At 48.4% G+C, this 17724-nt stretch overlaps 2 protein-coding genes across 2 annotated transcripts in view; one reads left to right on the forward strand and one right to left on the reverse strand.

The window, feature by feature from the left end:
- The window catches only part of ARHGEF33 (Rho guanine nucleotide exchange factor 33), a 23758-nt gene extending 18169 nt beyond the window's left edge, over positions 1-5589 (forward strand). The window contains exons 14-15 of the mRNA XM_063391927.1: positions 1052-1805; positions 3386-5589. Of these exons, the coding sequence (XP_063247997.1) occupies positions 1052-1805; positions 3386-3523 (892 nt within the window). The 3' untranslated portion in view covers positions 3524-5589. The remainder of the gene's footprint in view (positions 1-1051; positions 1806-3385) is intronic.
- A 3305-nt stretch (positions 5590-8894) lies between these two features.
- The window catches only part of SOS1 (SOS Ras/Rac guanine nucleotide exchange factor 1), a 41222-nt gene continuing 32392 nt past the window's right edge, over positions 8895-17724 (reverse strand). Inside the window, exons 16-22 of the mRNA XM_063391692.1 lie at positions 17356-17518; positions 16912-17029; positions 15508-15680; positions 14483-14599; positions 14074-14338; positions 11947-12065; positions 8895-10487 (exon numbers count right to left, since the gene is read on the reverse strand). Coding sequence (XP_063247762.1) covers positions 9984-10487; positions 11947-12065; positions 14074-14338; positions 14483-14599; positions 15508-15680; positions 16912-17029; positions 17356-17518 — 1459 coding nt within the window. The 3' untranslated portion in view covers positions 8895-9983. The remainder of the gene's footprint in view (positions 10488-11946; positions 12066-14073; positions 14339-14482; positions 14600-15507; positions 15681-16911; positions 17030-17355; positions 17519-17724) is intronic.

Below are 17724 nucleotides of genomic sequence, written 5' to 3' on the forward strand. Positions count from 1 at the left end.
ATGCTCCTGGAGCTCTGTCGGGCTGGGTGCTGTGACCACTGCCCTGGGGAGCTGTTCCAGCACCCAACCACTCTCTGGGTGAAGAACCTTTCCCTAATCTCCAACCTAACCCTCCCCTGACACAGCTCCAGGCCATTCCCTCAGGTCCTGGCACAGATCACCAGAGAGAAGAGATCAGTGCCTGCCCCTCCTCTTCCCCTCACAGGGAAGCTGTAACTGCAGTGAGGTCTCCCCTCAGTGTCCTCCAGGCTGAGGTGCCCTCAGACACTCCTTGTGTGGTTCCCCTTTGGCCCTTTCGAGCCCTTTCCTCCAGTGCCAAATGAGAGGATGACCAGAGAAGCACGCTAGACTTACCTTTATTCTTGTGCCAGCAATCTGTGGTATTTGTGCTTTCTGATCTGGTTTGATACTAACAGAGTTTGGCTGCATCATTGCCAGTCCCCCTCTGTCAGCAGTGTTTAGATCAGCCCTCAGCCTCCTTCTCCCCACACTGCCCAAGACAATCCCCCTCCTCTGACCTTAGTAGCCTCAGCTGGCACATTCATCCTGAGCTGAACACTCAGCTGGAACACAAGGAGGGTAGAAGCCCTCCAAGTGCCCCTGAAACATTTTGGGGACAGAGCCACCTTACCCAAGAGAGAAACCCAGTCCACCTGAAAAGACAACCAGACCATGGTAAAGTGGGGCACAGCTCCTACATTACAGAGAGAGAAGGAAAGTTAAAATCTAAAATGCAGATGAACAGGAGAGAGATGGAGCAGTTGGCTTCTCATCTCAGTTTCTATGCATTTCATGCTGTAGAGTACAAAAGTCAGCCAAAGCTCCTGGATAAGCAGTTCTGTCTCTCCAAGTTTGGTCCTCCTAACCAGCCAGGCAATTTCTGTAAGAGACACCTCAGTTGCTGCTCTCCAAGACAGGAGAGTACCTTTCAGCCATAAAACCAGCACGATAGGGCTGGCGGAGTGAAGGGGTGGGGGGATTTGTCATGCTGTCTCTGCCATCCTTCAGTATTCCCCTTCCCCTTTGTTTTGTTCTGCTTTTTATTTTTAAGGCACTTGATGCCGCAGATGAAGAAACCCCAGCCAACCGTGATGGAGAACATCCAGGCTGTGAAGCCCCCCGACTGGGAGATGGACAGCAGGAAACACGAGAGGCCGGAGAACATCCTTGCCTCCTCTCAGCTGACAGAGCAGGAGCTCAAGGCCCTGACAGCCCCCTTGCAATCCATCCCCGAGATGGAGTACGAGGCGCCGCCGGCGGACGCGGTGGGGAACACCGAGAGGGCCATCAGATCCTCCGTGGAGCTGCTGCAGGACGCCAGGAACTTCGCGCCCAGCTACGAAGAGTTCGACTACCCCGGGGAGGTCTTCACCATGCCAGGCCCCTACGAAGAGGACACCTTCCAGAACCTCGCTCTCTTCGAGAACTGCTCCCCGGCCTCCTCTGAGTCCAGCCTGGATATTTGCTTCCTCAGGCCCGTGAACTTCACCTCGGAACCGGAGAGGACAGACCATGCCTTGCAGCCGCTGCCCAAGAGCTGCACGCCCGTGAGCAGCAGCACCTACAAGCGCGAGATGTTCCACAGCAAAGGGAAGCAGCTGAGCAGGTCGCTGAAGGAGCTGCCGCGCAGCGCCGAGGGCGTCAGCACCAGACTCTACAGCACGCGGAGCAGCAGCGGGAGCCGCCTGCAGCAGAAGCAGGACAGGAATGTCCAGCCTCACATGATCTCAGCCTCATCTCGCAGCTCCCAAAGGAGCTACTTCCCCCCACAGAGAGGAGCGGGTGAAAAACCGAGCTTTTTGGAAGTAAGGAGGCTTAAATAGGAGAAGGAAAAAAAAAAAAGGCACCTGGTGGTGCAGCAGCAGGAGCAGCAGCAGGAGAAAGATCTGAGACACAGTTAGAGTAGATCACACCAAAACAGCTTTCAAGCCCACACATTCCAAGTCCTCAACTGCATGTACATGCCCAAGGGAGGGACAAGAGAGCTCGTCTTCACACACATCTTCCCCAGGGACAAGCATGGGGCTGAGGTGCACAGCTGGCTGAGCTAGAACACCCTTGAGACCAGGCAGCCTCTCGTGTGCTTCCCCTGTCACTGAGCTTCCCCCCAGGTGAACGTTGTGAGCAGGTCACAAAGTTTACACAAAGCAGTTCAAAATGAGTGCTGTGGCTGGCACCCAGTTAAACAGGTGCCTTTCCACCTGTGAGGAGTGCTGGGTAAGTGCTGGGTAAGTCATGCCAGTGTAAACCAGCATGACTTGGCCAAGCTCAGCCCATTTACACCAGCAGGGATCTGGCCCATAGGTTCTGTTCCACCTGTATTTGTTGTCTGGATTGTACAGACCCATGCTAAAATCTGTGTGAGAACAGTCAGAGCCCAGCAACTGTGTCCCTCGGGTGGGACACGGCAAACAGCACTGTAACCCCTCAGGGACACCAGGGCCTGCAGGAGCAATGGTTCTGGAGGTTGCAGTGACTGCTCAGAGCCAGCCTTGGGCTGTCACAGCCAAGGAGGAGGCCCAGGGTGCTGTGAGGGGCTTAGACAGGAGGCTGTAGATGATGATGGGAGGCAGGTTCCAACAGCCTGACTGAAAAGGCAGCAAGGAAACTTCCAAAGAAAAGAAAAAAGCCTAGTGAGTGAAGGAGGTGGTAGATGGTTGAACAGGGGAGATGAGGCAGAGGGAGAAGAGCCATGGGGACACAGGCACCCCAGAGAAAGGGGCATGGGAGCTCTTTGGCACTCACCTGCACAGAGCTATGGCCCACAGCAGGGTGCAGGTGTGGAGCTTGTCCAGAACTGCAGGAACGTTCTCCCCCACAGGGCAAAGAAAATCACCATGGCAGTGGTGGGCAGAACTGGGGAAAAGGGTCTTGTCCCGAGTCTTGCTGAGACTTGCACTCTCCTGAAAGAGGGACAGATCTTTTAGTGGCACAGTTACCACAAGGTGTGTGTGCTAATGAAGCCTTTTGCCCTACAGATATAAAACGATGCAGCAGCAGAGGCAGCAGAAGAGAGTGCTTTCCCACTTTATCACAGCTCCAAAGCCTGATGCCTCTGTGCCCTAGGGAAGGAAGGAGAGGGTGGGAAGTTCTTCCAACTGCCCAAACTGCTCCCTCACTGGCCAAAGCAGCTAGTGAGCTTCTCCTAAACAAAAAGCAAGAAAGGCTCCAGTTCCCTCTAACCATGCTTATCTTTCTACTCCTCTGTCACTGCCTCAGCCTCAGAGTCAGCACCAAGCTCTCTGCAGAGGTACCAGTGTTGTTTCCCAGCCTTGTCAGCACCTTCTCACCCACCAGGTCCCTCCTAGCACAGAGAGAGAAATAGAGAGAAGGGAAGAAGGATGTGAGGTTGCAAATGCTGGTTAAATTGTCTTTTCCCTTTTAGGAGCTCCATGCAGAAGACAACACCAGGTTCTGCCAGAAGGATGACAATGAGCAAACATCCTTCAGCGACCACAACCCGCGGCACGAGCCCAAGGGGGGGTTCCGGAGCTCCTTCCGCAAGCTCTTCAAAAAGAAATAAGCAGCCCCAAAAAGGCAGGCCGCAGCCAAAGCACAGCAGTGCTTCCCCAGGTCCCCCGGGGTGCAGACAGACAGCAAGGCCCCAGGATCCCCCTGACTCACACACAGGGTGGAGGGTGGGGGAGAGGAGACTCTCACAACTGCCTTACAGATGCATCCTCCTCTTTTCCTAGCACAGGGCAGGCCAGGCTTTGGGTTGCAGTGGAGCTCAACCAGCAGGTCCAATGAGCACAGGAACTTGCTAGCTTTCATCTCTACCTGACTGAACTCCCCTAAGTTTTGGAAAGCTTTGGCCAAACCCCAGTATCTTCTCCTCGCCCTCATCCCCCAAAACTGCTTGATTTGCCGTACATCTTTGCTCTTCCAAACTCAAGGCAGGTCTTACTTGGGCTCACCCACAACAGCAAGGCTACCTTTGCAGCCCTGGCATTCTGGCCAGAAATCTAAAATTCCCTTCTTTCCCCCACTTTCCAAAAAAAAGACGTATTCCAGGAGGCCAGCTCGCATTACCCAGGTGGTTTGAGAAGGTCTAAGAAGCATCAGCTGAAGCACCTGAGCATTGCACTGCCTGATCAGCAACATCCTTTCTTTTGGACTTCACCACTCCTCCAAAGCCTGTTTCACCTTTGTGTGAATGCTGTTCTCCTGAGTGGCGTCCTGCTGTAGGAATCAGCGCTTCTGCTCCCAGTGTGGCCCGTGCCTCCAGGACAGTGCAGGACCGTGAGCTCTGGTGTCACCTGAACCTGGCACCTTCTGAGGGCAGCTTGAAAGAGAACCTCTGCTTTTATCACCTTGTTTTCACAAGCCTGGGACACTGGTCTGTCTAAAGGAGAGCTTCCCCTTAGGAAGTTGTGGACTGTCTCCATGGGGCCAACAGCACTGCCTTGGGGGAATATTGTGAGACTGGGGGCTTGGGACCCCCCTCATCAGCACGAGGGGAGCTGATTTGGGGCCAAGAGAGGAGCACCCACCGTGCTGCAGGGCCCCCCTGGCCATGGCAGCAGGACAGGGGAGCCCAGGGCTGTGCCTGTGGATGCAGAGGCAAATTCCTGCTGCAGATGCAGGGCCCAGAGCTCTCCAGTGTGGACTGACCTGCACCTGCTGCTCGCTTCTCCTCCTCTGCTGGAGGCAAAGGGGTGTGTGTGGAAAGAGCTGTCCAGACAGAAAAACCCCATCCTTTAACACAGTCAAGGTTTTCCCAACATTTCACCAATGTGACCAAGCAAAACTCCAAAGATCAAAATGTTTTAGCTGGTCCCTCTCCCACAGATTTTAATGAAACAAATATCCACTTCTCCTCCTTACAAAAAGGAAAGAAGTACCATACTTTCCTCCCCTAGCTTTTGGAAACTATTCTGGGAAGATTTTTTTTTTAATTTAAGGCTTTTAATGGCAAAAAAATCCTCTTCCGTCTCCTTCCCTTTCCCTCACATCCTCAAAATTACAAATTCCCAGTCTCTTTCCAGTAAGGGCTGCTCCATGCTGACCAGCCACTGAACCACACAGGCAGTTCCTAGGACTTGGCAGCTGTTTTAGTCAGACTGTGCAGGGCCAGGATAGGAATTATGTAGGAAGAGCCAGATACTTGTACCTGAAGCATTGGCAGAGCCTGTTTGTTCTGCACAGGAATCAGCCACAGACAGAGCTGTTTGTCTGTCCATGGAACCAGAGCTGATCATTATGGACAAGTGTCCATTGCAATGCACTGATGCTGTCAAGGGCTCTGATTCTTGTGGTTTTGGTCTCATGGATGTAATGACACTTTTACCCTTCACAAAACAAACCTGCTTTGCATATTTGCCAGGCAGATACTAGGACAGAAAGAGGACAAAGGAAAAAGCCTACCTGCTAACATCTCCTGGGTGAGGAAATCCTTCTGAAGCGGCAAATCCTTGCTTGTAAAATGCATGTGTGGATTTCAGCTTCTATTTTAGTGATTAAGGCACGGTTGGAACTGATGGTTCTTTCTTTCTGATTCTCTATGAGTTCTTCCTTCCAGGCCTATACTTACCACTTGGGATGTCCTTGTACCTGCTCAGAATCTGCAAATGTAAATAACAGGAATGAATGCTGCTCACACCACAAACGCACAACCTGTTGCAGGATCCATTTCAAATCCATCTGTAGTGTACATGTGTGCTCTGGATTATTTTTCTTCCTATGCCCAATAAATGTTGCCTTTAAATAACGCTGTGCCTCTTGCACTGAACCAGCCAGAAGGTTGCATCCATTAGAAGGAACAGGAGCTCTTCTGGTCCCTTCTGAGGCAACATGACTTACACAATCCTGCATCCTGCAAGTCCAGCCATGCCAGCAGACTGTTCCCACACGAGGTTCTGAGACTCAGTCACAGCTCAGCTGAGCCACTCTCCAGGCTTCTGGTCAAGATCCTGTGGTTGGTGTAGCTCACTGGGACAGATTTTCTGCTCCTCAGACTCTTCTAGATCCCACCTCTCCACAGCTACACTCCATGTCTAAGTAAGCCACCCTAGACTCAAAACAAGAAAAGGCTTTCTCCAAAATAGATGCAACAAACTTGTCCAAAGCAATTCCAGTAACATGTGCCCCTGATCACCTACCTTGGTTTACCTTCTTTTTAAAAATATTGCAGATGTTCTGCACATTTGGCAGCTAAATTGTCATGCATCTGGCAAAAGGGTTTTTATTTTATTTTTCCCTTTCAACTTCTCAGCCACCCAGTACAGGATTTCACATTTGCTGGCTAGAAAGTAAGAAAAAAAAGCAACTTACTCCTTACTATGTTTCCCTCATAATGCACTATTTTCCACTGAACACAAAAGGTAAATTTGCTCTCAGTGGACAGAAAAATGCATGTAAAGGTGGTTTGGTTTTTTAAATGGAAAATAAGGAACGGAATTCGCAAAATAAGTTAACAGCATTTTTGTTTTTACACCTGTATCAGGCCACAGGGTTCTCTCCGGAAGAAAGACTTCACCTATGCATTGTCAGGGTTCAGAAATGACAATTCAACAATCTTTTCCATGAAGCACAATAATCTACTATGTCCAACAGTGGTACCTCCAGTGACAGCCACTGGGAAAATCTAATTTAAAGCACACACACAAAAGAATTAAATATCCCACAAAGTCACTCTCAAACCTGAAGGCTCCAAATGCAGTGTATTAGCATGCTCCTCCTGAGACAGACCTGCACCTCCCTGATTTAAGAGAGGCGTATCAGAGCAGCAGCTGAGCCCACCCTGGAATTGGTTTCCTGAGGCTGGAGCACTCCAGTGCTTCCATGGCATGAATCCTGAAGGAGGAGAACATTCCCCCTTTAGCAGACAAGTTTGCAGCAGAGCTGCTGAATGCCATGACAATAACCTGTCACCGTGGGGTCACCAGGCAGCACAACAGCCACTTCCCACCCAGCAGCACTGCAAAATCCCCCATGGAACAGCCTGGGGTGGAAAGGAACCTCCAAAGGCCCTCTAGTCCCACACCCTGCAGGGAGCAGGGACACCTGCACCTCGAGCTGGCTGCTCAGAGCACTTCCAGCCTGACCTGGAATGCTGCCAGGGACGGGGCATCTGCCACCTCTGGGCTATCTGTTCTTGCCATGGTTCACCACACTCATTGTAAAAAACTCCTTCCTTAGACTTGGTCTAAATCTACCCTCCTTTAGTTTGAAGCCAATACTCTGTGCTATTGCAAGAGGCCCTGCCAAAAAGGCTGTCCCCATCCTCATAAAGCTATGAAGTCCTGCTGCATAACCCTGCCTGCTGGGTTTGCAGTGGGTTTAGCTGACATTTAGCCATGTATCAGTTCTCCACAGTAACACAGCAGCTCTCCAGGCCTCCACACGAGCACATTTCCTTGTCCAGGTCACATCGTCACCCCAGGCCACACCAGACCAGATCAGGGTCATTTTACCAAGGGGACAGAGAGCATCATTACAATGATTTCATTTTCTATGTGGAAAGTATTGTCACTAATGCAAACATGATCCAAGTAAGAAGCCATTCCAGGTCAGAAATTATTAACACGGAGCTGCCATGACACAAACCAGTGGCTTAGCAGTTGTATTCAGCTCCTAAATGCTACAGGTTTGATTCTGAGCCTGTCCCTCCCGTTGGCAGCTGAGCCAACACCACGATTTGTGCACTGTGACTGACCCCTGGGCACCAAAGAATGTTTGAGTTCTTCACAGTGACCACTGTCACCTGTTGTCCAAGCATCTCACCAGGAAAGCACTTTAACCCTCCACCACAGACAGGGAACAGCATTCCCCATTTCACAAAGGCAAGCAGAAACCTGCCAGGTCTCTCCTGAGTGTGCAGCCTGACCACTGGGTGGCCTGCTCTGCCTTGGCTGCACAACAGCACACACAGAAGTGTGCTGAAGAAGAAACACAGATCAGAAAGTCTCCGTTCATGGAGTTTTCCTGCTAACCCAGCGAGGAGCTAATAATTTGGCTATCACTGCCAACACTATGTTCACCATGGTGCTTTTACCCAAAGAACCCATGACCTGAACCACACCTCCTGTGGCTTGAGAGTTTTTATAAAGCTCCTATATAACACTGTCCTCTGAAGCCAAGATTGTCAGGTCTTCACTTTGGTTTTCTTTTGCCAGAAAAAGAGTTTCAAAACACCATTGTTAAAGACATCTAAGAAGGAATACAACTGACAGTTTCAAGATCTGACTGGGATGAAAAGTGCCATTCCTGTTGATGAAATGCTTTCCAAATGTAACAACCACAGTAAAGGATCAAAGGGCCCTGATCAATGGCATTGCTGAAAGCATTAAAACAGGTGATTTCTGCCACCATTCAACTGACACCAACCTCTTTAAGAGACACAGCTCTCCAAGATGCTGAGATGCATTCTTCTTCCAAAGAGGAGATGTGGTGAAATTTTCCTTGCCCCAAGAGCCACATGAAGTGAAGATGACACTTTATGCTCCACGTACCTACTGTAGAGGACATGACAGAGCTCCTGTTCCTCAACAGCTGTCATCCACTGCCGTCCCAGTGTGGCCTGGAGTTCAAGGGCAGCACGCAGGTTCATGGATAAACCATAAATACTTACCATACACCTGTTTGGTCATGTGTCTTTTAGACAGAGAAAGCCACTGTAAAGAATAATGTAAGTTTGATTTTTTTTTTCCTAAGGTGGCATACAGGAAATGGGAAACATTTCATAAGGTATTCACTTTGGGAGTAACCCAGCCTCTCAAATATTACTGAATTATTATCATGTAACATGCCAGAAACACCTCTTTAGTCTCTTATTACTAGAATACATACACTGAACTAGGAAAAATACCTACCACAAGGTGGGCTTTTATCCCCCTCAGTGCTTAACTGAGAAACTAAGTTGAACATTTGTCCGTGTAATAATTTAACATATGTCAGCCAAACATATCTTTATCTTTATTTCAATTAAATTAAAAACAATCTGCAAGTATATTTATGCAACATTCACTATATACACACGACTTATGCAACTGCAAGGCAATCCTATGTATGCTGATTAATCTATTGTTAGTAAAACATGACAACAGCTATGGAAGTTGACAAGTGACTGTTTTCATGGCATGACTGAAAAAGAATAGCTACTAGCCATGAAATGGACTATCAGTAAACCTTAAAAAGAACATGACATAACCTAGCAGAGATTAACAGTCTTCTAAATGTAGTATATTTGCTTCAGATGATAGTGCTGCTTTTTTAAAAAAAAAAAATTCGCTGTCACCTTAACGATGTAAGACTTTCATCAGCTCTACCTAAAGAAAGCAATAATTAGACATTATGCTTCCTGGCAAAAATTTATTTTTGAACTGGCACCACAGTATTTCAGAAAATAATAATAAAGTACCTCTTTGGTGAAGCCTAGGTACCCCCTACTACTCATTGTAACGACTTGTAAACAGGACCGCAATACAGTGCTTTGCCTTAATTCTAGCTCGGTTAGGTACCACAGATCTTCCTCACAGTCCTTCTCATAATTTTAGGAAGGTATTTTAAAGCAGGGAGTAAGTAAAGCAAAGGAAAATTAAGGAGGATATAAAGTTCCCTGTTTGAGATTTAAAAAAAGTGCATAATGTTTTCATTCCAAAAACTGTGCCACTGTATGGAACTGATGGATACAAGACTGTTTTTCCTTCCTGTACTGCACATTATCGATCATTACACAAACACAGTCTCTGCTCATGGGCCAGAGGAGTCTCTCCAGACTGTTTTCTGGTACAATCAGCTGTCCAATCACTCCGGAACAACGTCCTGCACACTAAAACGAGAACAGCAAGTCCACCGGGTTTCCCACTGCCAAGTCTGCTCTTGCAGCTCCCTTTCTGTACACCACACTTCCAACGCCGCGTTGGAGGGTCCTTAGTGTTCGGCATCCACGTCCCAGCCCTCGACACCACCGGGTTCAGTGCATCCATTGCCAGCAACAGACGTAGCACCAGGAAAAGGCGGCTCCCAGCGCGGGGGACAGTTCAGGAGGAGGGCGCGTTCTCCAGCAGGGGCGGCCCGTCGCGGTGCACCGACGGGTGCGTGTGCTCCCTTTTGTAAGTTTTTGGAGGAAGCTTTGGGATATGTTGAGAAGTGCTTTGTCGCGGAGGCACGGGCGGCCCGGCCGCGGCGGGCAGCTCCGCGTCCTGCGCTATCAAGGGCGGCGACGGCAGGTGCCTCCGTGCTACATGTGGAGAGGGGGTCTGGGGGGGCGGGGGCGTGAACGGGGAGGAGCTGTTGGGGAAAAAGGCGTTCCCGAGTTCGCTCTTCCTCCCCAGGGGCGGGGGCTGGAGGTGTAGTGGTGAGCTAGAGAAAACATCAGGAGTTCGCACGGGCTCCCGTGGCGGTAGCTCGGGAGGGTTTGCGGTGCTGACACAGGAGTCAGAGATGCAGGTCCGATCGGGCACCGAGTACCTCGGGGAGTACACTTTGGAGGTGGGCTGCCTAGGAGGGATGGCTGGTGGGTTGTCCAGGTGTGCAGAAGTCATCTGAGGTACACAAACATTTCAGTCAGTAAAGCCCCGGAGTGGCAGCAAAGCTCAGGACCCTGCTGTGAAACGGAAACCCGCTCCTGCACTGCAGACTGCTCTTAGCAGGGCTGCGAACAGCCAGGGATGGAAGGAAATGCACTCATGGCTGCAGCAACACAGGAGGGAACAGCCAGGCATTGAAGGAATAATGATGCACTCAGGGCTGCAGCAAGACAGGAGGGAGCAGCCAGGGATGGAAGGAATAAAGATGCACTTGTGGCTGCAGCAACACAGTGGGGAACAGCCAGGGATGGAAGGAAATGCACTCATGGCTGCAGCAAGACAGGAGGGAACAGCCAGGGATGGAAGGAAGGGAGATGCACAGAGAGGCACAAGGGCAAGGCAAAGAATGGTCAAAGCAACTATTTCCATGCCAGTTCCAGGTCTGCTTGCTGGGGAGGTCTGAATTATCTTCCACCACCTCCCCAGTAAGAAGCACTTGGAGTGGGTTAGCACATCAGATACTTCTTCAAGAAAAGCAGAAAATGGGAGTGGATGATGCTGAACAGGGTAAAAAAATAAACCATGCTCAGAAGACTGAGCTAAGTAGTCAGAATTATGGAAGTGAGCAGATCCCAAGCTGCAGACCCTAGTGACAGGATAACTGATTTCCAACACCCTATCACATATATACAATGTTTTCAAATACATTCTGGTAGGATTTCAGATACATTTTGGTGATGTGTTTAATTCTGCTGACTGACAAAAACTGTTGCCTGTAATCTGAAAATAACTGCAAACTGCTGAAGAGCCACTTACAAGCTCATCTTCAAAGACCTATCTGCTCTGAAGGAATTTTGAGTGGGATTTTCAAATCCGAAGTCACAAACGAGTTTCCACTGAGATCAGGTGAAATTTGACACTGTCTGCAACAAAGGCTGGATCAGATCCCAGTTTCCAGACAAATGCTAAAGGAAAACGCAGCAATGGCTTAGGCAGGCATGCAGACAGGACGGGTAAGCAAGAGGGGAAAGCAAGCACCTGAGCACCACAGCATCAGGGTCAAATATTCTGGTGAAACTTTCCAGAGGACTGAGTTGTGTACAGCACTTTCCATCACTACTGTTCATCAGTTCTTACTCTTATTCATATATCCTAAAATGATACTCTGGAACAATTAATCCCAGGTGGAAACATCTGCCTGAAGCCTCAAGTTCTCACAGGGCCTGAGCACAGCACATCAGTAGATGAGACATTTCTGGTCCTAAATTTAGGTCCCATCTGTTTTCATTTGTTTGAGACCAAGACATAGTGAGGCAGAGCTGTGAAGGCTTGAAATACATGGCTGCTTACTCTTTCACATACAGTTCTTCAAAAAATAAATGTACTCTGCCTTTAAGAGTTACTTTTCTGTCATACCCTGCCCCTCCTCTCCCTCTTCACAGAAAAACAAATGACCTTTTTTCTGCTTACTTACTTTTGATGGGGAGGATTCAGCTGGGGCGGATTCTGGTCTTCTTCGTGGAGGAACAGGAGGAGGGACAGGAGCATCATCTGAAGTTTTGGTAAAGTTTATGGATGACACAGAAGCAGATCCTAAGGGACATCAAAAAAACCCGTTGAAAAGGATGAACTTCTGGCTCAATATTGCTGCCAATTCAGGTGCCACAAATAACAAAGCAATTGATCATGAAGAGCATCATGAATCAAACAAGTGGTAAATAAAGACAATGAAATAAGCCTCTAACTTGCAGCTGCCAGAGAAACTGCTTTTCTGAGCTGCAAAGATCCCTGTGGCCAACAGCTCCTGAACTCTCTTAAATAATCCTTGAGACCAAAACCACACCACAAACTTGCTCTTATGTCACAACAGCACCAAAACAATATCCTGAACCTGCAGTCAATGGACCCAAGAGCAAAGAAATCCTTTCTTCTCCTGAGGCTTTCCGAAGACCTGCCTTGGACACTCAGCACTGGCACTGCTCTGCTGAGGAACTTCTGCCTTGAGGAAGTCACTTCACCTCCTTGTGGCAGCCAGCAGAACTCAGGAGTAACCTCTGAGCACCCTCATATGTGAAAGGAGCCTATTTCCATTATTAAATACTGAGGGCATGCCATAAAATATGAGCTTCCTTGCATGTGGGGAAAGACAGAAGAAAAAGAGGTGTGGACAGATCCTGAGGGATTTGAAGCAAGCAAATACTGATTTTAAGCTCTGCAGCAAAACTGTCCATACACACTGCAATCAGTTCTGAACTGTAGGAGGCGGAATAAGGCACCCACAGAGGATTCATGTTTTATTCTCAGTGTTCACCATCAGATACTCACCAAATACATTCACACACATACACATGGCAGCAAATCCCCCAAGTTTGTCTGGGACACATATGGGCCCTAGAGGTTACCTCTGCCCTCAGTTCTGACAGGTCCTGCAAAGACTTGTAACAGTCCCTATGTAACACATCTAATTCTGTTCAGTTTCTCCTTTACAATAAAACCTTTTTAAAGAAAAATGGAGTAAGAAACACTGAAAGTTTTTGTCTTGGGTTGCAATATGTAACCAAAAGTGTGTACTCTGTGTGCCATGTTGAAACTGGCTGGGGAGGTGTTTTTTCTTCATCTTTTGTATAACCCATTCCTCATAACTCTGAGGGGAGGGGGTGGGTGCCTTCTGTCACTGGCCAGCTGTTCAAACCAGCTGGGGCATTCAGAACCCAGCACAGCCTGTGTGCACTGCATTCCCACCTGGATAAACCCTGGCATTCAGAGCCCAGCACAGCCTGTGTGCACTGCATTCCCACCTGGATAAACCCTGGCATTCAGAGCCCAGCACAGCCTGTGTGCACTGCATTCCCACCTGGATAAACCCTGGCATTCAGAGCCCAGCACAGCCTGTGTGCACTGCATTCCCACCTGGATAAACCCTGGCATTCAGAGCCCAGCACAGCCTGTGTGCACTGCATTCCCACCTGGATAAACCCTGGCATTCAGAGCCCAGCACAGCCTGTGTGCTCTGCATTCCCACCTGGATAAACCCTGGCATTCAGAGCCCAGCACAGCCTGTGTGCACTGCATTCCCACCTGGATAAACCCTGGCATTCAGAGCCCAGCACAGCCTGTGTGCACTGCATTCCCAGAGGAACACCAGACCCATCTCACACCACTGGACCCTGCTACAGGATCATCTCTGCTCCAACAGAGCCACATCTGTCACTGCAGGAGGGCTGGACTGGACTGTTCCCAACGCCCTGACCAACAGGGAGTCAGGTTGTGCTCTGACTCTGGCAGGGTTTCCAGGATTTTTTTGTTTCCTTGTACTATTACATTTGTATTTTTAATATTCCTAGTAAAGAACTGTTGCTCCTATTCCCATATCTTTGCCTGAAAGCCCCTTAATTGCAAAATTATCATAATTTGGAGGGAGACAGTTTCCACTCTCCCTTCCAAGGGAAGCTCCAGCTTTCCCCGGCAGACCCATCTTTCCAAACCAAGGCAGTTTTTGATGCTGCAAGGAGGCGACAGCAATCACTTTTCCAGCCACTTTGGAAGGCCACCCCCGATTTCCCGTGGCTAGCACAGGAACCCGCGCTGTGCGTGCACCTACGTGTGTGGAAGGGGCTGGAGGGGTCGGAGTCGAAGACGCTGCCGGCGTCGGCGGTGCTGGAGGAGGCGGAGGCGGGCGGCGGCGTGAGCGGCGTGCGCGGCGAGTTGGGCGCCGACGCCGTGGCCTCGGCCTCGCTCTCCGGGATGCGGCTGTAGCTGATCTTGCGCGGCTCCTGCTGCAGCGGCGTCGGGTGCCGCATGGTGCCCGGCCGCGGGTTGGACGGGCGCACGCCCGGGGACTTCAGTGGGTAGCTGTACTTCTTGGGCTGCAACCAGAAAGCACCAGGAAAATCAACAGGCTGTGAAATCACCTCAACGTAGTTACCGCACCACAGATCTGCACTGACTCCTGCCATCCACCAAAGACAAACCTAAGTGCTTTCTGAAAAGTACAAAAATGCAATACTAACAAATCTCGGAGGAGGCTTGACGTTTCGTGGCTCTATCTCCAGTGACTTGTTGAACAAATAATCTGTGAATTCTGTCTCCACGCTGTTCCCCATTGGATTCAGGTTTTCAAAAAATCTCTGCAATACAAGAAGGCAGACAACTCGTCAGCTAAGATGCTTCTTAATAATGCTCATTCCTACACCACAAACCATCCCAGCTGCTCAAGAGCAAACGCTGGAGTCAGAGGTAATGACACCTATTAAACCTGGGTATGTCACCAGGCCTTTTCTGGACATTGCTACTGCTATGCTTGCTCTGAAAACCAGCTGTGCAAGTACCCTAAATGCTTTCTGCAGTGCAAAATCAGCCCAGATGTGCTCAAACACCCCCAGAAGAAGCTGCAATCCATCCATCTTTACCCTGATGCAAGGAAGACTGCTCCCACAATGCATTCTCTCAAAGCCCGAGGAGAACAAATTAAAAAAACCCTTGCAGAATCTCCAAAGAGAACCTGTCCTGTGACTCTGAAAGTACATAGCTCAAAAGATGGTAAGAAAAGAGAAAAAAGGAAGCAAGGAAAGCAGCCAGAGAGGACACTGCTTAGACAACACCTCAGACCAAGGAAAACAAGCACCAGGAGAAAGGAACATGTGAGTATCACCACCATCAACACACGATGCAAACACTGTGCCATCAGGTAAACGTGGAACATAAAGGCAGTGTAACAGAGGAAAAGACAACTGGGCTCACTGGACAAATCATTGCAAATGAGAGAAGGACAATGACAACCTGCCAGCTTCACTTCCTGTCTAACACTGATCAATAGGATCTACCAATGTCCCAACAGAAGAGAAAATAAAAATGAAACAACCCCAAGAAACTGCGAGCATTGAGCTTTCTGTTCTTGCAGTGAGACCCAGGAGAGGTTTTATGGCAGGTCTTCTGCTCATCTGTGGTTCAGTCACTGCTGATCTGTGTGCATTCAGCCTGTCCTTACGGTCTGTCAGCTGACAGAGTCACCCCACAAGGACACGGTGCCACTTACCCTGATGTCAAACTCCACCCTTAAACAATAGGGCTGGTTCTGGTACTGCTGGATCTCCCCTGTTATCTCAGCTACCTTCCTTCTCTTGCTGAAGTTGATGAGGTCTTTCCCATGTCGCTTGAGAAATTCAGGATTGCCTTCTTCTGTTTTCAAAATGTTGGTTAAGTAAATCCCTAAATGACACACAGAAGGTTTTCAACAACAAGGAGGAAGCCACAACTGGAATACAATGAATTCTTACAGAATTTAATTTCTGCACTGCAATTATTTAGAAAACTCCTCTGTTAGGGCCAATAAGAGAATTGCACCTCACCTTCCAATGAGGGCAACAATTTGAATATTTGAATATTTTAATATTTGAATATATGCCTTTTTGCATCAAAGTCCCAAAGTCTGTGCATCTTTCTGTGGTTTAGGAAGCTCACACAACTGAACACTAAAAGAGGATACTGAACAGGAGTGCTTTCTCTTAACTCCTCTTCTCCATTAGACACCCCAGCTAAACCCCAAAAATAATTTTCAGTTTTTATCCTGCCTTCATAATTGCATCAAATCATTTGAAGATTAGGAAGCAGAGAGTGCTCTCCACTCCACAGATCATGTGCCTGGAATTGTCATTATGACTTGACAGAAATAACTGAAGCTATTCACATGTGATCCTGCTAACCTCTACTCATCTCTGAAGCAGGAGAGAAGGTTTCTTAGTTGATCTTATCTTTCTTTGCAGAGCTCTGGACTATATCTTTCCCCAATCTGCAAAAGGCCAAAAAAGCCATCAGCACTATTTTCCCTCAGTTTTGGCCTGAGGCCTGTGCTGGACAAGTGCACTGCCCAGGCCTGGAAGCTGACCTGCAGCAAACTTTCAAGTGGCTTGCTTAACAACAGGAGTGACCTGTGCTCAACATCACAATTTGCTAAATGTCTGCAACCTGCTTCAATGAAGAACTGTTAAATCTGATGATAAACAGGATGCTTGCTTTCCAAACCCTGTTTCTACAGAAATAAGACTTTTTAACAGAAATGAGACTCAAGCTGTATTTCTTGGAACACTTGATGAGGAAGAGGATCTTTCTCTCCCAGTCAATGGCAGTAGTATTTCTATTGTGACTGCCTTCCATTCAGAGTATTTCTGGTTGTAACAGCTCAAACCACACTCAAAGTAAAAATAAGCAAATAGGGAAATAGGATATTGCAGGTATAATTATTTTTACTGCAAATAACTTCTTCCATGAATAGCCACTTTAGGGTTTTTTTCCTAAATATTCATGTCTGGGCACCTGAAATTCCACTTGTCCTATCAAAATTGACTTTTCTCTGTATTGTTCATACTCTTTTTAGTACCTCAGCTCAAAACTTTTCCAATGTTACTGTGAGACACGGCTCACCCAAACCAAACGCACTCACCAAAAAAAGGCACACAAGGAGGATTAATGGACCTGAGTTTCGCCAAGTATTTCTTATAATGGTCCTCACTCAGCTCATAAGCTTCTTCCAGGATCTTCTTCTGGCGACTTGGAATTTGCTTCAAAGAGAGAAGAAACAGGTTGTTTGCAAAGAGAAGGTAAAGGCATGGCCCAGCAGCAATACTGAGAGCAATGGGCTCCCACTGGTTCTTGGACCACAGGGACAGTGCCCACCATCCTGAGAAGCCTTTCTTACGTGGGGATGGATTTCTTGCTTCTGAACCCAAGGAAAAACCCCTCTCTTCCACCCTGACTGATGAATTTCTTGGGGTTTACTCTCCTTGCTCCTTGGAAGCACATGCTCGCTGCCAAGAGAGGCTTTCAGAGCGGCCACGGCACCCTGCACAACCCTGCCCTGGCAGCAGAGGCAGACATTGCACTGTACCTCAAAGGTGTGATCCAGCCTGTAAACTGCTGCCGAGTTCATGGCACTGACAATCTCCAGGACCCCGTTGAAGTTGTTCAGCTCTTGGAAAACTTGCAGGATCTCAATTATCCGGCTCACCACAATGACTCTTTCCTCCAGGTTTTCTGTTTCTACAATGCATCTAAGTACACAGGAACAGTGGGGTTTGTATTAGGGCACTCATGAGGTTTCCAAAGTCAAACACATTAAGTTGTAACACAAACAAACATGATTTTATCAAATTATTGAAGGTAGTTCTGAAAATGTCTTAAGAGATTTGAAAACATTCTAAGAATAAAAAGCTGGAGACCATTACATTCAAATTCTCACAGGGACCATTTTTAGCAT

The sequence above is a fragment of the Prinia subflava genome, chromosome 2 (assembly GCF_021018805.1).
Source record: "Prinia subflava isolate CZ2003 ecotype Zambia chromosome 2, Cam_Psub_1.2, whole genome shotgun sequence".
Lineage (NCBI taxonomy): Eukaryota > Metazoa > Chordata > Aves > Passeriformes > Cisticolidae > Prinia > Prinia subflava.